Source organism: Gymnoscopelus microlampas (assembly GCF_963454915.1).
Source record: "Gymnoscopelus microlampas genome assembly, chromosome: 10".
Lineage (NCBI taxonomy): Eukaryota > Metazoa > Chordata > Actinopteri > Myctophiformes > Myctophidae > Gymnoscopelus > Gymnoscopelus microlampas.
Genome location: NC_139947.1, coordinates 29812148 through 29833201, shown reverse-complemented (window position 1 = coordinate 29833201; position 21054 = coordinate 29812148). Strand labels below are relative to the sequence as shown.

The 21054-nt window shown below is 41.7% G+C and overlaps 1 protein-coding gene across 10 annotated transcripts in view; it reads left to right on the top strand.

The window, feature by feature from the left end:
- ubr4 (ubiquitin protein ligase E3 component n-recognin 4) overlaps positions 1 to 21054 on the top strand; it is a 62553-nt gene that overhangs the window by 27748 nt on the left and 13751 nt on the right. For 8 of the 10 annotated variants that reach the window (XM_084069867.1, XM_084069866.1, XM_084069862.1 and 5 more), the window contains 43 exons: positions 720 to 902; positions 1203 to 1361; positions 1471 to 1623; positions 1776 to 2003; positions 2562 to 2719; positions 3073 to 3247; positions 3564 to 3765; positions 4044 to 4207; positions 4503 to 4719; positions 5836 to 6052; positions 6474 to 6506; positions 7005 to 7068; positions 7252 to 7386; positions 7902 to 8076; positions 8175 to 8303; positions 8735 to 8856; positions 9134 to 9245; positions 9454 to 9584; positions 9897 to 10074; positions 10214 to 10318; positions 10720 to 10857; positions 10987 to 11155; positions 11465 to 11669; positions 12020 to 12133; positions 12473 to 12682; positions 13077 to 13226; positions 13445 to 13672; positions 14200 to 14278; positions 14920 to 15153; positions 15826 to 15994; positions 16345 to 16489; positions 16720 to 16805; positions 16897 to 16984; positions 17358 to 17551; positions 17775 to 18014; positions 18247 to 18385; positions 18726 to 18851; positions 19323 to 19451; positions 19544 to 19893; positions 20146 to 20236; positions 20363 to 20447; positions 20601 to 20728; positions 20872 to 21001. In XM_084069867.1, coding sequence (XP_083925993.1) covers positions 720 to 902; positions 1203 to 1361; positions 1471 to 1623; positions 1776 to 2003; positions 2562 to 2719; positions 3073 to 3247; positions 3564 to 3765; positions 4044 to 4207; positions 4503 to 4719; positions 5836 to 6052; positions 6474 to 6506; positions 7005 to 7068; positions 7252 to 7386; positions 7902 to 8076; positions 8175 to 8303; positions 8735 to 8856; positions 9134 to 9245; positions 9454 to 9584; positions 9897 to 10074; positions 10214 to 10318; positions 10720 to 10857; positions 10987 to 11155; positions 11465 to 11669; positions 12020 to 12133; positions 12473 to 12682; positions 13077 to 13226; positions 13445 to 13672; positions 14200 to 14278; positions 14920 to 15153; positions 15826 to 15994; positions 16345 to 16489; positions 16720 to 16805; positions 16897 to 16984; positions 17358 to 17551; positions 17775 to 18014; positions 18247 to 18385; positions 18726 to 18851; positions 19323 to 19451; positions 19544 to 19893; positions 20146 to 20236; positions 20363 to 20447; positions 20601 to 20728; positions 20872 to 21001 — 6667 coding nt within the window. The remainder of the gene's footprint in view (positions 1 to 719; positions 903 to 1202; positions 1362 to 1470; positions 1624 to 1775; positions 2004 to 2561; positions 2720 to 3072; positions 3248 to 3563; positions 3766 to 4043; positions 4208 to 4502; positions 4720 to 5835; positions 6053 to 6473; positions 6507 to 7004; positions 7069 to 7251; positions 7387 to 7901; positions 8077 to 8174; positions 8304 to 8734; positions 8857 to 9133; positions 9246 to 9453; positions 9585 to 9896; positions 10075 to 10213; positions 10319 to 10719; positions 10858 to 10986; positions 11156 to 11464; positions 11670 to 12019; positions 12134 to 12472; positions 12683 to 13076; positions 13227 to 13444; positions 13673 to 14199; positions 14279 to 14919; positions 15154 to 15825; positions 15995 to 16344; positions 16490 to 16719; positions 16806 to 16896; positions 16985 to 17357; positions 17552 to 17774; positions 18015 to 18246; positions 18386 to 18725; positions 18852 to 19322; positions 19452 to 19543; positions 19894 to 20145; positions 20237 to 20362; positions 20448 to 20600; positions 20729 to 20871; positions 21002 to 21054) is intronic. The other 2 variants (XM_084069859.1, XM_084069863.1) reach the window with 1 other exon arrangement.

Here is a 21054-nt window from a genome sequence, read left to right as displayed (position 1 = left end):
TATACTCAAATTCTAAATGTCATTTCAAAACTTATATATATATATATATATATATATATATATATATATATATATATATATATATATATATATTAATATATATATATATATATATATATATATATATATATATATTAATATTACTGCTGTTGTCACGTACCATGGATAGGGATGGGACTATTAACCGGTTTTAGCATTAAACGTCACAATTATTTAATCGTAAGCTCAGTGATATAAAAATTCAAAATAATAATTCTCTACTCGGGTCCAAAATAAAGGTAGAACTGAACATTTTATTTTGTAATACAGTAGAAGAGGCATGTAGCTTTTGTATGTATTGATAAGGTTTTTATTTACTTCAGAGAGATCCACCTTTGTTAATTTGTATTCATTATTTTGTATGTATTTGGCTACTGCATTATTTGGCCACTGTATTATTTGTGTTTTGAAAGGCAGCAACTGTTAAAAAAGCCAACAAAGAAATTGTGTCAAAATATAATATCTCTAAATTACTCATGTGATTTTATACAACCAGAACTGTATAAAATAAATGTACGCGTAATAATTGTGAAACCGTGATTATTTCTCTCACTGTAATCGTACCATCAAAATCCATAATCGTCACACCCCTAACCATGGATGAGGTTGAAGACTAGATTAGAAAGAGACCACATTAAACTAATTGGTCTCCTTAATGAAATGTTCTGTTGTTCCCTCAGGTGCCCACACTCGGCTCCCAGGAAGGAGCATTTGAGAACGTGCGGATGAACTACAGCGGTGACCAGGGCCAGACCATCCGGCAGCTTATCAGTGCCCATGTCCTGCGGCGTGTGGCAATGTGTGTCCTCTCATCCCCCCACGGCCGTCGCCAGCACCTCGCTGTCAGTCATGAGAAGGGCAAGGTGTGTGACTGAATTCAGTTGTAAAACATTGTTAAAAATAACAATGAATGAATCACTCTGTCTGTAATCTAAATCTGTCAGTGGTCTTCATGGATCTCAATGAAGCACTAAAGAGGACATATTAAAAAATGTAACTGCTGTTCAGTTACACTGAGAATATGATATGGATTCATCCACCTTGATTGTGTTTCATAAAAGTCCATATAGCGAGCTCCTTAACCTAGTGTTCAGTTTCCAAATGTCTGATGTCCCCTTAAAACCTTTTTTGCCTCCTCCTCCTGTTTTTCCCCTTCTTGACAGATAACGGTTCTGCAGCTGTCTGCCCTCCTGAAGCAGGCTGACTCCAGCAAGAGGAAGCTGACACTGACCCGCCTGGCCTCGGCTCCCGTCCCCTTCACTGTCCTAAGCCTGACAGGAAACCCCTGTAATGAAGACTACCTGGCCGTGTGTGGTCTCAAGGTCCGAAGCTTTTTAAACAATACCTCCCACGCATTGATTCATTTAGCAAAGATTTAGATGTTGTTCTCCGACCTAACTGTCTCTGCATCAATCTCCTCTCCACTCACAGGACTGTCATGTTCTGACGTTTAGCAGTACAGGCTCTGTGTCAGACCACCTGGTGTTGCATCCACAGCTAGCCACTGGCAACTTTATCATCAAAGCTATCTGGCTGCCTGGCTCTCAGACTGAACTTGCCATCATCACAGCTGACTTTGTTAAGGTATGTAGGATTTTGTGTTAGCCTTACCAGCAGCAGAGTTCCAAGTACGACTACACTATATTGGTCTTCTACTGGCTGGATTTCCATTGCCATGGAATTCAACATTTCTAATACTCTATTTTTAACATTATCTTTGTTTCCTTTCTGATCAGATCTATGACCTGTCTGTGGACGCCCTCAGTCCCATGTACTACTTTCTGCTCCCGAGCTCCAAGATCCGGGACGCTACGTTCCTCTTCAATGAAGAGGGGAAGAACATCATCGTCATCATGTCCTCGGCAGGCTACATGTACACCCAGGTCATGGACGAGTCTAGCAGTGCCCAACACGGCCCATTCTACGTCACCAATGTGTTGGAGATCACACATGAAGACCTGAAGGTTATTTAACACTAGTTTCACATCAACACTGCTGAAAAATTGGCTCTCATCTGACGTTTTAGAGAAGCAGAAACTGCTCCTTGGATACACTTTAGTCGTAATGAGTTTTTGTTAGAGGCATTGGTAGTAGAATGCAAAAATAGAGATCAAAGCAATTGAACTTACATTTATGGTATGTTGATTATGCCCAAAATTTCTCAAAAGAAAGGGAAAAATATGGATATTTTTTGGGTTTTTTTTTTTTTGGAAAAGATTATTTAAAAAATAAAAACATTGGAGGGCATAGTGGCGCAGTCAGTAGCGCTGTCGCCTCACAGCTAGAAGGTCCTGGGTTCAATTCCCGCCGGGGACGCTGTGTCTTCTCCTCCGCGTCATCAGTGCCCATACCCTAGGTGGGGTTGGTGAAAGGGCCTCTCTGTGTGGAGTTTGCATGTTTTTATAAAAATTATACCTATTTGGCACTTTAAACAAGACATGTATGACGGAAAGACAAGAAACACACATTGTCATTTTAAAATGCTGACATTATTCCTCTATTTTCTATGCTCATGACTGCAGGATAGCAACGGTCAGGTAGCCGGAGGTGGCGTGTCGGTCTACTACTCCCATGTGCTCCAGATGCTGTTCTTCAGCTACAGCCAGGGCAAGTCATTTGCTGCCACCATCAGCCGTAGCACCACCGATGTCCAGAGACTCTTTACCATCAACATCAAAGGGTAACTGGAACTGAAACCTCACACTCTTTAACCAGGGCAGGAAGCTGTTTAACAGGCGATGTTGAATTTCTAATTAATAACAGTAAAATATCAGATAATAATTTTATTTATAATAGATTTAAATACTACAATGGGATCTGGTATAAACCACTTGTCTATCGTTGGCCCCCTCATTTTCTCAGATATTTTTGTAGAATGATTGCCTATTTCCACAGAATGTTCACCTATTGTGACATGCCCAAAATACGGACTCTAGGGTTCAAGTGGTTTATGGTTGGTGACCAGATGAGTATAATAGACATACTGGCCACAACCACTCATTCCGTTAATCTCCACTCCGTCCCTCTTCACAGTTCAAATGGTGGCAGCAGTAAGATGTCTCCTGCTTTGTGTCAGTGGTCCGAGGTAATGAACCACCCAGGTCTGGTGTGCTGTGTGCAGCAGACAACAGGCATTCCTCTGGTCATCATGGTCAAACCAGACACCTTCCTGATCCAGGAGATCAAAACATTGCCTGCCAAGGCTAAGGTGAGGGTCAGACCAGTGCCTGATATGGAAGAATCACTGAGCATTTTTGGAGCATAATTGTGAAATAACATGTTTAATTTGAACATGATTTTAGTGGAGATAGTTGTAGATACATTGTACACATTTATTTTTGGGATTATCAAGAGCCACTAAAGATGAGCATTTGGTTTTCACTGAACTGACTGATAAAACACAATATGACAACACTAATCATGGAAACCATGTATGAATTTGCCTGTCGAGTTTAATTATGGATTTAACTCATTTAAGTTTCATTTCTTAGAAATAATGTACCACTTTTCTCCCTTATCCTCAGATTCAAGACATGGTGGCTATCCGCCATACTGCCAGCAATGAGCAACAGCGAACCACCATGATTTTGCTGTGCGAGGATGGTAGCCTGCGTATTTACATGGCCAATGTAGACAACACATCTTACTGGCTCCAGCCCTCACTGCAGCCCAGCTGTGGTATCAGCATCATGAAGCCAGTACGCAAGCGCAAGGCAGCTGCTACCAGTGAGTAAACGGGGAAGGATGATGGTTTCTTAGGTTCCAATATACTGTACACCCACTACTTTGGCTGTTAACCAGGTAAATACAGACCCCAGACAGTGAGTGTTTGGATGCTCAATCCTATTAGGTAAAAAGAAAAAAAAAAAGAGCAGAATAGCCAAAGCTAGAAAATCCTAATCCTAAATGATGAATCCTGTTATAAAGCTTACATCCTCCACTGAATTCACTTGTACATTCATTAAATCTTCCAGTGCGTTTAACTATGTTGACTTTGACTGCAGCCACACGGACCTCCAGTCAGGTGACCTTCCCCGTGGATTTCTTTGAGCACAATCAGCAACTGACAGAGGTGGAGTTTGGAGGCAATGACCTACTGCAGGTCTACAACGGACAGCAGATCAAACACAGACTCAATTCCACTGGGATGTATGTCGCCAACACCAAGGTATGAGCACTGACACCATGGTTGGTTTTGTTGTGCATGCATTCATGCACAAAGTCTTTGAATCATGCTCAGCTATTTTTCAACCATCCATTAAACTAACTAACTACGTCAAGCAATGGAAAGCCAATTGAAGAATTTACTCGCCTAACATTTTATGCGTTCCATGTTGCTAGATTGCTGATGAATGGCTTGCCATTGCAAGGGGACCCATTTACAGTAGATAACTCTTCACATCTACCCTAGTCAGATAAATAAGATTAATTCTGTCATCATCATAACTGTTTTTGCTGTCCAGCCCGGCGGGTTCACCATAGAAGCAGTCAACAACAACAGCTCCATGGTGATGACAGGGATGCGGGTACAGGTGGGCACTCAGGCCATCGAGAGGGCTCCGTCCTACCTGGAGCTCTTTGGTCGCACCATGCAGATAAACCTGACACGTGCCCGCTGGTTCGACTTGCCCTTCACTAGAGAGGAGGCCCTGCAGGCTGACAAGAAGCTCTCCATCTTTGGTAAGAAAGGAAGAGATGGCAAGGAGGAAGGCAAATGAGAAATACAGGGAGGTCCATCCACAGTACTGTCCAGACTAAAATTATTAAACGTTAAAGTTTTATGTCTCCAATTCACACAACCGGTTAATTCTGCATCAAACTCACAACCTTAGACATCAATGACAAGTCAAGAACTTCAGAGCTACTTGCCAAGGGAGAAATTTTAAATACATGCCAGAAATTCAGTCATCAACACAAAATTCTGAGAATTCTTATACTCATTCTAGACGACAGAAATGTATGCAATATTATTTTTTACAAAGATTGTGATGATGCGATGCGAGAGTGCGCACTAGCCAACACCAACTCGGGACTCCTGAATCCACACCCTCCTGTCTAGCATCAGTGTCTTGAGCTCTGCAGTGTTGTTAGCTCCGCTGTCGTGCCGCAGTGTTTCTATCTAGATGGTGCGGTACGCCTCTTTCCCTTCCTAGCTGTGCCAAAAAAAAATATATATCTGAAATGTTTTTGAGATACATTTACCACATTCAATTTTCCATGACATCAGAATTTATTTTCAAGAATATTGGAACTTTATTTTAAGTAGCTGTTTACAGTACTGTTTAAAGTTTTGGTAGTTTCCTTTTGTTTATATATTTTGATTCACTTTGGCCAAAATCTTGTGGAGGACTGTCTGAAGATGCAGTTTAGTGAGTTTGCTGTCAGTTGAGCAAAAGATGTGGGAGGAGGTAGTTTTCATTCATTTTACAGTTTTTGAGAATAACTTAATAATAATAATTCCTGCCAGCTCAAAAGCATCTGATCATTTCTGCTCACTTGGGCCTACATTTTGGTGAAAGGTGCAAAGCTTTAGCAATTTTCAGTTTTAGCCAACAGTAAACAATTGAGGAAGTTGACCTACTGGTAGTTTTATTTTCATGCATGGGAATACAAATTTCCTCATGATTGGCAAATAAAAGTGAGACCGGCTGCAGAGTAGTACCGCTCCTAAAGATTACAATACAATCTCATTTTCCGGATATGCCTCATATACCTTCTTATAAGAAATTGAAGCGCGTCTTGAGACTTGAAAAGTAAGTAATTGCGCTTCTATTTATTTTCATTCTTCTCTCAAAGTTGGAGCGTCCGTTGACCCGGCTGGAGTGACCATGCTGGACTCTATCAAAATATACGGTAAGACCAAGGAACAGTTTGGATGGCCTGAGGAACCACCTGAGGACTTCTCCTCCGCCTCTGTCAACAACGTCTGCAGCCCCAATCTCAACCAGGGCAATGGCTCATCAGATGGCGACATAGCCACGCCCACCACCACCAGTGGCAGCGTACTAGAGAGGTAAGGGGATGTTCATCTTGAGGGCGGGGGTCATGTTTTAAGACAAAAACGGTTGGCATCCAGGAATCCCTTCCGACTCAGTTTAGTATGCTGATAATCATATTAAAAACTATTTTCATTTGTTGTATATATTTATAGTGTAAACATATTTATTTATACACGTATCTAAATACAGAATTTACAAAGCTTTTTATAAAGACACATTGTAGCTTGCCACAGAGAGTCTGTTTATGTTACATTATTACGAGTGAACATGTCCAATGCATGGCTACTGACCACAATGTCATCTTTTCTCGCATGCCTCTCTTCTGTTAAACAGAGTCATTTATTCTTTCACATGTGTTTTCTTTCTGTGATCCTCACACTTTTTTTGTTCTTTTGTGTTTTTTTTTCTTTTGCCCTCCAATTTACAATAAAAAAGTTGTGAAACTGAGTCCTTATCAACCCTGGACCGGTTAGTAACTTGCCCTTTCTCTGCTTGTGTGTCTGGTTTGTGCATGTTTGCCAGTTTTGTGTGTCCATGCTTGTTAATGTGAACATGCCATTATGTCATCAAAAAGTTTGCTGTTAAAATTAAGAGGGTGACATTTTATTTTTTACAATGAGCTTAGTGTATTAACTTGTTAACAGTATTCAAATCATTTGGCTTAAGCACTTCTCCTTTACTCTCCTTTTGTATTTTTTGTCTTAATACCAATTATTGTGCACTTTTAATTAATACACATTTAAAGGATATTTTAAAATAAAATGTCTCCCATAAGTTTGAGATTTTTCTGGTGATGCAAACATTGTTGACTGAAATTTGTTAGTCTAAATTACAATTATTGTTTTTAATTTGACAGTACTTGCACAGGCTGCATCAGGCTGTGATTTTATTTGTTAGACTTTTTGGCTGAGTAATTTTAAATTCAGTCTACAGTAGAAGCAGCTTTTGACCATTTGTCTATTACAGATTGGTGGTCAGCTCCCTTGAAGCTCTGGAAAGCTGCTTCGCAGTGTGTTCCTCCAGTGAGAAGGTAAACAGAGATTTTGGCTGAAATTTTACTTTAGATTAGCTTCTTAAATGAAATGATGAGCGTGAGTGAATATTGCCACTCAATCTGTTGTGAGAGTTATCTGTGTGACTGTGTCTCTGTTACCACCTTTCTGTCTCTGTCTTCTTTGTACCTCTCTCCATCTCTTTTTCTTTTCTTTTTCAGGAAAAAAACAAGGCTGCAGCACTAGAGCTGGCTACCCTGCTCCTCTCCATGCCGACCCCAGCTGGTGTACAGCAGCAGACCAAAGGACTTCTGGCCAGCTTGCATACCAGCCGCACAGCCTACCACAACCACAAGGTACAAACTGCAACTATAAAACAACTTTGCTCAGAGGTTTTTTACTCCAGAAGAAATCATTGACAAAACATGATCAGTGATGTTGTTAACATAAAAATAAATAAATATATAATTAAAATGTATTTAAGTCATGTAAAATGGCATGCGTCCACTGGATAGAAACTGTAGTAACCTACAGTTTTAATGTTGACTTTAAAGATCAGTAGAATTAGGTTAGGTATGATGTCTACTCTACTGTATGTGTTTCTGTCCCTACAGTACACATCTCCTACTGTACATCATATTCACTACTCAGAATACATAAGTGACAAAGATACAGAAGAAGTTCATAATAATAGGAAAAAGATCATTTACACTTTCAGAAATAGATAGGAACTGAGAAGATTTCCACAACCTATGAAGACCTTAACATCCTAAACCAAATTCAACTGGTATGAGTAACGGGGCTAATGTTACTAGCATAGCTCACAGACCCCATATCAAAAGCACTAAACATGGCTGTTTCCCTTCCTTAGGACCAGTCCTTGCTGGGTAATGCAGTGCAGTGTCTGAACAGTTGCAGCCGTGAGGGCAGAGAGCTGGACCCTGATGTCTTCCAGAGGCTGGTGATTACAGCTCGTTCCATCGCCATCATGAGACCCAACAACCTGGTCCACTTCACAGAGAACAAGTCACCGCTCCATGACTCTGGTAGGAGACTATTTGAATCGTCTCAAAGAGTGCTTTATTAATGTAAAATGTAAGTGAAAACCAATGATTCCTTTCTTAAATTTGTCATTTTTAACCAGAAATGGAGGATTGTCAAAAGCCAGGGGAGATCGAGAGCTCTAACTTTATCATGCAGCTGATGAATAACTTCTGGAAACTCCACGCCCTCAAACCAAAGAACGCCTTCCTGGCTCCTGCCTGTCTGCCAGGTAAATGAAAACTTTGCTTGATAGATGGCTTGTCTGCTCACGTCCTGCGAGAGCAGCAGATGTCTGAAGGACTTAACTAATGTGGCTCAAATGAAAATCATAGTTGCTTTGCAAGGTATGGCATTATGAATATTGATAATGAGTTTTATTACTTTTTTCCTTTTTACTACAGTGAACATTCTAAATGAATAGAAATGATCTACCTTTATAGCCAAGATATAGAATTATTCATTGTTTAAAACCAAAATTCTAACATATATACATGTTATGATCTTAACTCTTAACTGATTATATGTTGGACACTTATCGTTATCGATACCGTAATCAAGTGGTTGTTCACTCTCTCTGAAATTGTTACATTCTATAAATATAAACGTGAGATATTATGCTTTGGGCTGTCAAACTGTCAATCATGTTTTTTGCTCTTCCAGGTCTGACCCATGTAGAAGCAACAGTAAATGCTCTGGTGGACATTATCCATGGATACTGCACCTGTGAACTGGACTACATCAATGTAGCCTCGAAGATATACATGCAAATGTTGCTGTGCCCAGTAAGTATTTGTAATGGTCACGTCCCCTGGAATTAAAGGATGTGAGTTATTAAAATGTGTATCTAAAGATATGATCTTTTGTATAGAGACAAAGTGATGGAAACGCATTTATTGTCAGCTAGTAATTTAACAAATAACATTTTTAGAATAGGACATCCAAACTATAGCTGGTTGTCTGCCATAGTGGCTGGTACACAAATACACGGAATATATGCATGTTTCTGAGAAAAGGTTACTTTGGTTGTAAACACATTTCTTTCTTTCTTTTTTAACCTAGGATACATCTGTGAGCTTTGCCTGTAAGCAGGCGCTGATCAGAGTGCTTCGACCAAGAAACAAACGGCGCCATGTGACCCTTCCCTCTCCACCACGCTCTAACACGCCCATGGGTAAGCATTATACTCTCTGCTTCATTTGACATCCTGTAAAAAGCTATAGCCTGATTTATTCTTTGTTGCTGCAATGCGTTGTGAGCTTTTGGATCTGCTATTCTCAACGCATGACACCAGCATAAAATGTATTTGCAAAGTATAATTCAAGCCTAAACCAGTACATGGTGATGCATTGAGTTTTATTCATGACTCATTATCTTTTCAGGTGACAAAGATGACGACGATGATGATGATGCTGATGACAAGATGCAGTCTTCAGTGCTAACCGTAGGAGATGAGGGCAGACAGGAGAGTCAGGAGCATAATGAAGTGGACCATGGAGACTTTGAGATGGTGGTGAGGAAATCTTCTTCAACTGAGATTGGATGCTTCAGTGCATCTGTGGCAACAAATACATTTGAGAGACATTGCTTTTGTGGCACCATGAGGTGGTGTTTCCATTTTTTTATAGGACAGGCATAATTTGAAGTAACTTTATTTCTTTGAGGTTTGATTCTTTTAAGACTGGAAGTGAATTTGCCGTAGATATTAGATTGATATTTCTTTCCTTCTCAAACTCCATCACGGCCTAAGCTCAGTGACTAGCTGCCTCCCATCTACCGTAATTAAAGCATGAAAACATTTTTGATTTTTGTTTGTTTGTTTCAGTCTGAGTCCATGGTGCTGGAAACGGCAGAGAATGTGAACAACGGTAACCCATCACCCCTAGAGGCTCTGCTGGCAGGGGCAGAGGGCTTCCCACCCATGCTGGACATCCCTCCCGATGCAGACGATGAAACCATGGTGGAGCTGGCCATCGCTCTCAGCCTGCAGCAGGACCAACAAGGTCGGCAGTGTTCCTCACTGTGCTTTTTAAACATGTCTTGTTTATGTACTCAGTCGCCTAAATTGTATGAGTTAGGGAATATGGATTGTGTGAATCAATTTCATGCAAAGAGTAACTTGGCGTATTTTCTAATTTTCAGGCAGTAGCAGCAGCGCCCTTGGGCTCCAGAGTCTTGGTCTGTCGGGTCAGGCCCCCAGCTCCTCCTCCCTGGATGCTGGAACACTCTCTGACACCACAGCTTCAGGTAGTGAGACATTTCATCACACACTACTGCCACACCCCTGCACTGTGGCATGGCCTTGTGCTCTCCCCTTCCATTGATCAAGGCTTTGCTAATCATTCTATTCATCTTTTTGAGTCTGGATTGAATGCCTTGAGGAATGGCCTTTTTCTTTCTTTTTCTTTTTACAATCTTCCTCCTTTCACATGTCTGTATCGGCTGAGGGTGTGTTGTTTTTTTTAATTAAAACTTCAATGCAAAAGTTTTAAGTTCATTTTACTTTTCATGAGCAAATTTCCATCTCAACTGCACCAATTAAAAATGTCTCTTGCATCGTTTCATCATACACAAAGTAATCTATAATGTCGTGACCAGATGAAGAGGCTAAGGTGTATTTACTGTTACAGCTGTTGCTATCATTTCAGCCCCGGCATCAGATGATGAGGGTAGTACTGCAGCCACAGACGGCTCCACGCTGCGGACATCTCCAGCAGAACACGGTGGCAGTGTGGGCTCCGAGAGTGGAGGATCTGCCATCGACTCTGTAGCAGGGGAACACAGCGGTGTGTGGTCGCTTACAGTGGTTTTGAATGAGAATTCTTCATTTCAGATAACTTGTTTCATATTTTGTGATTCTAATACATTTTGCTTGTGTTTTTATGTACGTGTACCTGTTTTCATGCATATTGCAGTGTCAGGACGTAGCAGTGCATACGGGGACACGACAGTGGAGGGCCACCCTGCGGGTCCAGGCAGCGTGAGCTCCAGTACCGGGGCCATCAGCACCACCACAGCCCAGCAGGAGGGAGACGGCTCGGAGGGAGAGGGAGAGAATGAGGGAGATATCCACACCAGCAACAGGTCAGCAGTAGTTCCACAAACACTAAGGTTTCATTTTAATGTTGTCTCTTTTCGGAACCTGTAGACTTTTTCATTAGGTAAGTTTTAGTTGCAGATCATTTTTACATTATTTGCATATAACGTAAGCGCAACATAGTAAAGCCATAGCATACCAATACAACCGGACAAAAGAGCCCAAATTAGGAAAAATAATCAACGTTGTGCGCAGGTTTTTGTTCTGTTTACAGGGTGATAATCGAAACAATAATTGCTAAAGATTTAGTGTTCAATTATCTGTCCATGTTTTTTTTTGTATGCGACTTCGTACAGGCTGCACATGGTGCGTCTGATGCTCTTGGAGCGCCTGCTGCAACATTTGCCACAGCTGCACAACGTGGGTGGAGTCCACGCCATCCCTTACATGCAGGTCATCCTCATGTTGACCTCTGACCTGGATGGAGAGGACGACAAGGACAAGGGTGCCCTAGATGACCTCCTGGCACAACTAATTGCTGAGCTTGGCATGCACAAAAAGGTGTGGACTGGAATGTGTCTGTCTTGTGTTTGATTGTGTAATGGTCAACTGTGAATCGAAAGGTCCATTTCCTCATTTGTTGACCATAAATATTATGTTATATTTCACACCATAAGTTAAAAGTTGATGAGGTGATGTTTTTGTTTATCTTATGCTCCAAAACTGATCAACTGAACAGATGGCTATCCATCCCTTGTTCTCGTGTCATTTAGCTATGATTAATATGCTCACAATATATTAAATTGTGTTCGATGATTTATTTTGGGATAGTCAGGTCTGGAACTGGAACTTGTGTATGTGTCATTAACTTGATGTCTGATCATTGCTTTAACTTTGGTCTCTTTTGGCAGGATGTGTCCAAAAAGAACGAGCGTAGCTCCATCAATGAAGTCCACTTGGTCATCATGAGACTGCTCAGCGTCTTCATGTCTAGAACAAAGTCTGGCTCCAAATCCTCCTCTGAGGTATGTCCTCCCCCTGCAGAGAGAGATCATGCTCTCAAAGACTTGCTGACTTCAAAGTTTCTATTAATGTATAATGGCGATAGCATTACATGGACGGCTGAAGTACTCTAGCTGTGTATTGCTGAAATGCAAAATTCCGTTCTAGCACAGTAGTATTTGGTGATCTGTGGTATTGTAGTATTTTGGTCATTTCCTCCATAAATACTGATGACAAAATTACCATAGGGGTGGTGTGGAGAAAATTAGACTGGCCAGTAAAGCCATCCACTGCAACACTAATAAGGTTACACAATTGGAGAGTCTTTCCTATGTCAAATCTATGTCTCTTTTCCTTTTTAGTCGTCGTCTTTGATTTCCAACGCCACAGCAACAGCCCTGCTCAGCTTGGGTGCCATCGACTACTGTCTCCATGTGCTGAAGTCCCTGTTGGAGTACTGGAAGAGCCAGCAGGGTGAGGAGGAGCCCGTGGCCACCAGCCAGCTCCTCCGCCCACACACCGCCTCCTCTCCACCTGACATGAGCCCCTTCTTCCTGCGCCAATACGTCAAGGTAGAGGATGGACGGTTAACATCTCCTGTTCCTCTGCTCCCAGCATTTCTTGGTTTAGTTTGATCATATTCCATTTTGATCTTCTTTTTCTTTTATTTTGTGAGGTGTGGTAAAATATATCACTTAACCATCTGTCAGTAAAAGTCGGTTATCTTCATCATATCACCACACTAAATATAAAAATAGAATACATTCAAAGAAAGGCTATTTAATTTGTCCGTTTTCAATTCAATTTAATTTTCAATATTTCTCAAACTTGACTTTTTTCATGAAATATCTAAAGGCAATTTCTAATTGTCAAGTTTATTTCTTACTTTTACTACTATTCATATATAGAGTAATATGAATACTGAGTTACATTGTTGACTGAAGATTGTGTTTGTCTCTCTCTTAGGGTCATGCTGCTGATGTTTTTGAGGCCTACTCCCAGCTTCTGACTGAGATGGTGCTCCGGCTTCCCTACCAAATCAAGAAGATCGCAGACACTAACCCACGCATCCCACCTCCTGTGTTTGACCACTCCTGGTTCTATTTCCTGTCTGAGGTAAGAAAATCACTCAGTCACATTTAGTGCTACCAGGAGCCACCAGGAGGCCGATTTTTGCAAAATATATTTTTCGATTTTACTGCTACTCCTATATTACTTGTTCAAACCTCACGCAAATCAGTACACATTATCTCTATAGTCATATGATCAAAACATCTGTATTTACTTTCGCTGAACTCTGTCTACGCTGCAACTCTGTCTCCTTTTCCCCTCAGTATCTGATGATCCAGCAGACACCGTTTGTGAGGAGGCAGGTCCGCAAGCTGCTGCTATTTATCTGCGGTTCCAAGGAGAAGTACCGGCAGCTGCGAGATCTGCACACATTGGATTCTCACATGCGCGGCATCAAGAAGCTCCTGGAGGAGCAGGGCATCTTCCTGCGGGCCGGCGTGGTCACGGCCACATCTGGCTCTGCCCTGCAGTACGACACACTCATCAGTCTGGTGAGCATTCAACCGTACACATTTACATCTGTTGTGTAGCTTTATTCCTCAAACAAGTGGGAGCCGTTTCCACTTTTTCGTTTGAATGTCCATGTTATGCTTGTCTTTACAGTGCGCCTGTGGGTCCTGGAAAAAGTCTTAAAATGTCTAAATTCCAGGCCTTAACTACTGAAGCTTTATTTTGTACTTTGTCGTACTATGGTGACGTGTGGCAAAAGTACAACACGTCGCAATACGACACAATCTGCAATTTTTGACATGCGCAAAATAGGGACGTCAGGTTGAATTTTTGCATAGATTTAATTGAAATAAGTTTGGCATCACAAACAACATCTAAAAACTAGATTAAGTCCTAAGAAAAACTGGATTAAGTCCTAATACCACATGTATCAGAAAAAGATCAAATATAAATAAGTGTATAATGGTAAATAAAATAAATAAATAAATCGTAAATGTCTTTCCAACCACCAGCTTGCTGAAACATGCTGTCACCTTGCCTTTAACTAATTTCTCTTCCTTTGTTGTAGATGGAACATCTAAAGGCTTGTGCTGAAATCGCTACCCAGAGGACCATCAACTGGCAGAAATTCTGTATGAAGGATGACTGTAAGTTATTTCTCATGATTTTGTGTACATTTCTTTGATTCTTTTTTTGAACTTTGAAACCCTGTAGTGTAGTGTAGTGTTAATGGTTTATGGGGTGGCTCTTAGGAGGCTTAGTAGCTTAGTGGGTAGATCGGCTATCTGGTAAGGTCACCGGTTTGCCCCTCCCCCCGGTCTGCCCAATATACGCGTTGAAGAGTCCTTGAGCAAGGCACTTAACCCCTAACAGCCCCCGAACATTATTTTCACCCTATAAATGTATACTAAAAGGGCAATGTTTTTTCATGTTTAGCTCAGTTTCTAGAAGTCATATACTGTATACTTTTCATTAATGCTGAGTTTTCTTGGCATTCTAAGAAGCCATTGATTGGTTTCCATTCATTTCAGTGTAGTACTGTATGCAAATATTATTCAATGGGTGAATATTTTTCACATTTTATAAATTCTTAATCTCAGACCCCCAATGCCGGCATCAATATGACATTATCAACATGTCAGAGATCCACTGAGAGGCGAGGCCATTATTAGATCCGGTCTTGTTTCTCATCCTGTCCTTTCTTCCCCTCTTATCCTGCCTCCCTCCCATCCCATCATTTTATCTCTATCCTCCCGGTCCTCCTCCCTTCTGGTCTTCCCACCTCCAGCCGTGCTGTACTTCCTGCTCCAGGTCAGTTTCCTGGTGGATGAAGGTGTTTCTCCAGTCCTGCTCCAGCTCCTCTCCTGTGCCCTGTGCGGCAGCAAGGTTGTTGCCAGCACCTCCTCTTCCTCCTCAGGAGGAGGCTCGGGCGGTAGTGGGCAGGCAGGAGCCTCCCAGTCTTCCCAGAGCAAGTCCTCCAGTAAGAAGAGCAAAAAAGAAGACAAGGAGAAAGACAAGGAGGGTGAGGCAGCAGTAGAGATGTTCAAGTTCATTAATTTTCAACAGAGCCCGACCGATGCCTGATTTTTAGGTTCGATGCCAATTTTGGAAAGTCCTAGACCACGATAACTGAGGGCAAAACCTTGAATTCATTTTTTTTTAGATTTGATTAGTTTCTATTTGAGTACTTTTAACTTATAAATAAATGAAAATAATCCCAAATAACTTCACAACGTTGTGAGCTTGTAGATCTGCTATTTTGGAAATAAATCGAAACTACACATTGGTTAAATAACATCCGATATATTGGTCGGGCTCTAATTTAAGTCATTTATTGAACCTACAAAGAACGTAGTATTTGAAGACGGGGGATTTTCCGTCCAATGAAATGGAAACGATGAAACAACAAATGACCACATTCACTTTAAGTACTTAATAGATACCTCTGTCACATTTGTCCGCTCTTTGTCCATCACATAGTGTGCGATATCCTACTAGAAAAGTGCGCTTCTCTGAGCCAGGCTGGGTTGTCCACCCAGGCGCGTGAAATGTAATGGAAGGCAGTCATAGCCAATTGGAATGGAATCTGTCAAATCTGACTGATACATTTTGATCACTGACCCCAGAGATAATATGTATTTGTGTGAGTTTAAGCCAGTTATCTGATCGAGATTGTTTTTCTGTTGGTGGAAAGGTGATGGGGTTGGCAGCCAAGAGGACCAGCTGTGCATGGCGCTGGTCAGCCAGCTCAACAAGTTCGCCGACAAGGAGACTCTCATTCAGTTCCTTCGCTGCTTTCTCCTCGAGTCCAACTCATCTGCCGTGCGCTGGCAGGCCCATTGCTTGGCACTGCATATCTATAGGTACAGTTTAAACAATGAACAAACACAGTTTAGAGGCTGTTTTATACTGCTAAGACACTTGTCTTAAGAGTATAAAGCAGCCTTAAAGGAGTTGTTCACCCTCAAAATTATTATTTTTCTATCAATTACACACCCAATGAAGCCTTGAATTCATGAGATTTTTTAGTTTTTGTAATTGAAAGAAAATAAGTACTTTTTTGGCTGAACTACTCCTTTAAGGCAGTGACTCAGTCTCTCACACACTGATTCACACTCAAAATCTTCCTGCTTTATCTTTACTGTATAAGGCAGTGACACAATACGACCAGAATAAATGAATGGGTTTGTCTGATCTTGACCCCTCTCTGTAGGAACTCCAGTAAGACTCAGCAGGAGCTATTGTTGGAGCTCACCTGGGCTATCTGGCCTGAGCTGCCAGCTTACGGACGCAAAGCTGCCCAATTTGTCGACCTGCTTGGATACTTCTCCCTCAAGACCCCACAGACTGAGAAAAAGGTTGGTTAGAAACTGATGTGACGCACTCTTTTGAGATCAGATTATGAAATTCCAGTGTTTATTTTAGTCAGTCTCTGTATAAGTCTTAGATTTTTTTTTTTTTTTTTTTTTTTAAATACTGCTTTGAAGTGCAATGACATTTTCCTTATGTATTCTCATTAGTATACTGTTATTTTGTTATAATGTAGAAAACCACTTTGGAAATAATGTGATAATTCCCCTTCCTCCAGCTGAAGGAATACTCTCAGAAAGCTGTGGAGATTCTGAGGACACAGAACCACATCCTAACCAACCACCCCAACTCCAACATCTACAAGTAGGACTCCTCATCTACAGTATGCAGTAGAAGAAAATGAAACGCAGATTATATCAGATACTAAATAATGTCTTGTGTGTTTCTGTCACAGCACTTTGTCAGGTTTGGTGGAGTTTGATGGCTTTTTCCTGGAGAGTGACCCCTGCTTGGTGTGCAACAACCCTGAAGTTCCCTTCTCGGTACGTGACCTAACAATAACAATAACAACGCCTCATTTCCAAAGATAATATACTCACACTTTAAGATTCTGTACCGTATCTATAACACCACTTCTGGAGAAGTCAAAATTAGGTCAGTGATGGTTTGAGTAGCAGGACACTCCCTTGTACATTGTGTTATCAGCTGATTTAGGCTATGCAGGCTACAGAACTTACTGAAGGATTAAAAGATGGAGGCATCTTTCCTTAACGTGTTGGTGTATAAGTCTCCAATCCAATCAGGATACCTTCTGAATTGCCAAGTGTTTAGATTTAGGGAACATAACCTCCAACCTCAGGTGGGTTGGTTTGTTGAGGAAATAATTCAAACTCATGTTACTCCTTTTATTCTCAGAACATCAAACTGTCATCGATCAAAGTGGACACACGCTACACCACCACACAGCAGGTGGTCAAGCTCATCGGCAGCCACACCATCAGCAAGGTCACAGTGAAAATCGGTGACCTGAAACGCACCAAAATGGTCCGCACGATCAACCTGTACTACAACAACAGGACAGTACAGGCTATCGTGGAGCTGAAGAACAAGTATGTTTCATGTCATTTCTAAATTTTGGGCACATTTTTGTTTTTCAAACAGCATCATGAAAACAAAGAAATCAAGTGTTGATTAATATATATTATAGCTAAGAAAAACTATATGAATAACCACATAATTGTGCTAATACATGTAAATTAATCTCTGTATCGATGTGTATCATTTGTTGATTGAATATTTGAAAATTAAAGCCATGTTCTGTGTGAAACCCAGGCCTGCACGCTGGCACAAAGCTAAGAAGGTCCAGCTGACCCCAGGACAAACGGAGGTGAAGATTGACCTTCCCCTGCCCATTGTCGCATCCAACCTGATGATCGAGTTCTCAGATTTTTATGAAAACTACCAGGCCTCCACCGAGACGCTCCAGTGCCCGCGCTGCAGTGCCTCAGTGCCCGCCAACCCAGGGGTGTGTGGGAACTGTGGCGAGAACGTCTACCAGTGCCACAAGTGCAGGTCAGGAAAGATCTGGAAGAATCTTGAAAATAAAAAAGGAAGTTTGCAGCTCTTGAAAAGGCTACAGAAAAAGTATAGAATGTCAAGATGTTCTGGTCTAGGCCTAACCTGAAAGATGATATTTCAAAACTGATAGGGCTGCAAATATACAATTTTATTAGTTTGATTAACTGTTGCACTCCTACAAAATGACATGGTATATCTTATGCTTATTGGCTGTCCACTCTCTTAGGTCCATCAATTATGATGAGAAGGACCCCTTCCTGTGCAATGCCTGTGGTTTCTGCAAATACGCCCGTTTTGATTTCATGTTGTATGCTCGACCGTGCTGTGCTGTGGATCCCATTGAGAACGAGGAGGACAGGAAAAAGGTAAGCACTTAATCTAATAGAAGAAGATAGTGAAGTTGAGACAAATGGGAGGACTGATAAGTGTACATCAACTTAGATTTACATCCTAGACACTGCCCATGACACTGATCATGGGCAGTTGCCAATAATAATACGTTTCAATTCCTGGTTCACCGCAGAAAAGTACTAGGAAAGAAGTGGGAGAAATAAGATTGAAGTAGAATTATAGAAGGGATATTGTTTCATGCTCAAATATAACACATTCTGATCTCCTTTTAGCTCATTCAAGCCATGAATCGAATCTATATTTGACCACTACTGTCATACACCTCTTTTATTTGCTGTGTGTGTGTTTGTGCAGGCGGTGACCAATATCAACACTCTTTTGGACAAAGCTGACCGCGTATACCACCAGCTCATGGGCCACCGGCCACAGCTGGAGAGCCTCCTGTCCAAAGTTAACGAGGCAGCGCCAGAGAAGCCACAGGTCAGTCACTCAAACTGATGCATACATGAACCTGGTTGGATAAGGAACCCATGGATGAACCTGATCACTTATGAAACAAACAAAGCTCAGAGTTTACCAATCACTCTGTGGTTCTGTTTTTAAAAAAAGCACCCTTCAGGTTTTTGGCCCCTTCCTACCTTAACCCATTCAATCTGGGAAAGCATCTGTGTCATTTTAGATTTTTAGCTATAGTATATTTAGCAACATACGTTTTTTAGAAAACGGTTAGGATTTAGAAAGCATTTTTAGAATCGGCCTCAAGTCTAAATGGGTTAAATTTCCCCTTTTAAAAAAAGCATTACACTTGAAAGCATGAAAGTGTAAGATCAGATATTGTGGTTGCTGGTCACAATATATGGCTACGCTCAGGCCTTGCATCTTGTAAGATTAACTTTAGATCTTAACCTATTTAAAGAGTCTCTCATCACATCTATTTATTTATTCTTTCAGGATGACTCGGGTGCGGGGGCAGGGCTTGGCACGTCCTCGGCCAACGTGAACAGGTACATCCAGCAGCTGGCTCAGGAATACAGTGGAGACTGCAAGACCTCGTTTGATGAACTCTCCAAGATCATACAGGTTAGTGAGAAAAGGAATTTGTAGATTATGTGTGCTATGGTATTGTTTTCCTACCATCAAAACCATTCAACTTGTGTCTATTCTGTCTGCAGAAAGTGTTGGCGTCCCGTAAGGAGCTCTTGGAGTACGACCTCCAGCAGAGAGAAGCCGCCACCAAGTCTTCACGCAGCAGCAGCAGCCACCAGCCCACCATCACAGCCAGCCAGTACCGCGCCAATTCTGTGCTCGGTTGTGGCCACACCTCTTCCAATAAATGCTACGGCTGTGCCTCGGCCGTCACTGGCCACTGCATCACCCTGCTCCGTGCCCTGGCTACCAACCCTGCCCTGCGGCAGATCCTGGTCCTTCAGGGTCTCATCAGAGAGCTGTTTGAGTATAACTTGCGGCGAGGCACGGCTGCCATGAGGGAGGAGGTGCGTCAGCTGGTCTGTCTCCTAACCAGGTACACTCGCAGGCTCTGTTTCACCATGTACCAAGCTATTGATTTACCTCAATGTCTGTCCTTGTCAATGAAATGAGCATAATGAAAGCACTACCAGGGCAGGAGGTTTGATTCCTATTGAGACTAGGTTGTGCTTATGTTTTAGGTGTTTAAGGCAACCCGCTTCATGTCATGCCAAAAACACCCGTAGTCATTATTTAATCACTATATGCCATGGCCTAAGACTTGTTCCCCCCCTGTTCTCTCCTTCAGAGATCACCCGGAGGCCACTCAGCAGATGAATGACCTCATCATCGCCAAGGTTTCGGCTGCCCTCAAAGGTCACTGGGCCAATCCTGACCTGGTACGTCCTACCTAACTGAAAACATAACAATTGACAAAAATAAATCACATACTTTGTTTAAAGATATTTTCATGACTAAGTATTGCCCAACTGAATTGTCTGTGTGTGTCTGTTTTACCCGATCAGGTCAGCAATTTGCAGTATGAGATGTTATTGCTTACAGACTCCATTTCCAAAGAGGGAGGATGCTGGGAGTTGAGGCTGCGTTGTGGTGAGACACTTTTCCATAATCTATTAAGATTATGCAATGCTGCTACCATATTTTGTTTCTTGTGGCCTTTTTACTATTCTGAATCTTATTCTAACGTTTGATCGCTAGTGAGGCTTGGTTTCTAAAAGCATTGTGTGGTTGTGTCTCTTCTAGCACTAAGTCTGTTCCTCATGTCGGTGAACATAAAGACTCCTGTTGTGGTGGAGAACATCACTCTAATGTGCCTGAGGATCCTACAGAAGCTGATCAAACCTCCTGCTCCCACCAGCAAAAAGAACAAGGTAAAGGTGCAATTTTAGATTGATTTAGGATTTTGTGTGTGTGTGTGGCTCTTATGATTAATTGGATTCATTGTTTCCTCTCATGCTTACTCACCCAATATTGTGTCTTTTTTTTCTTGCCCTGTATGTTTCTTTTCTTCAAGGATGCTGCTGTTGAGTCCCTGACTACAGTCAAGCCCTACAGCAATGAAATCCATGCCCAGGCCCAACTCTGGCTCAAGAAGGACCCCAAAGCATCTTATGAGGCCTGGAAAAAGTGTCTCCCCGCAAGATGTAAGTGAATCTTAGTGAAAAAGTTGCCCTGCCAAAAGTATTTATAATGTACC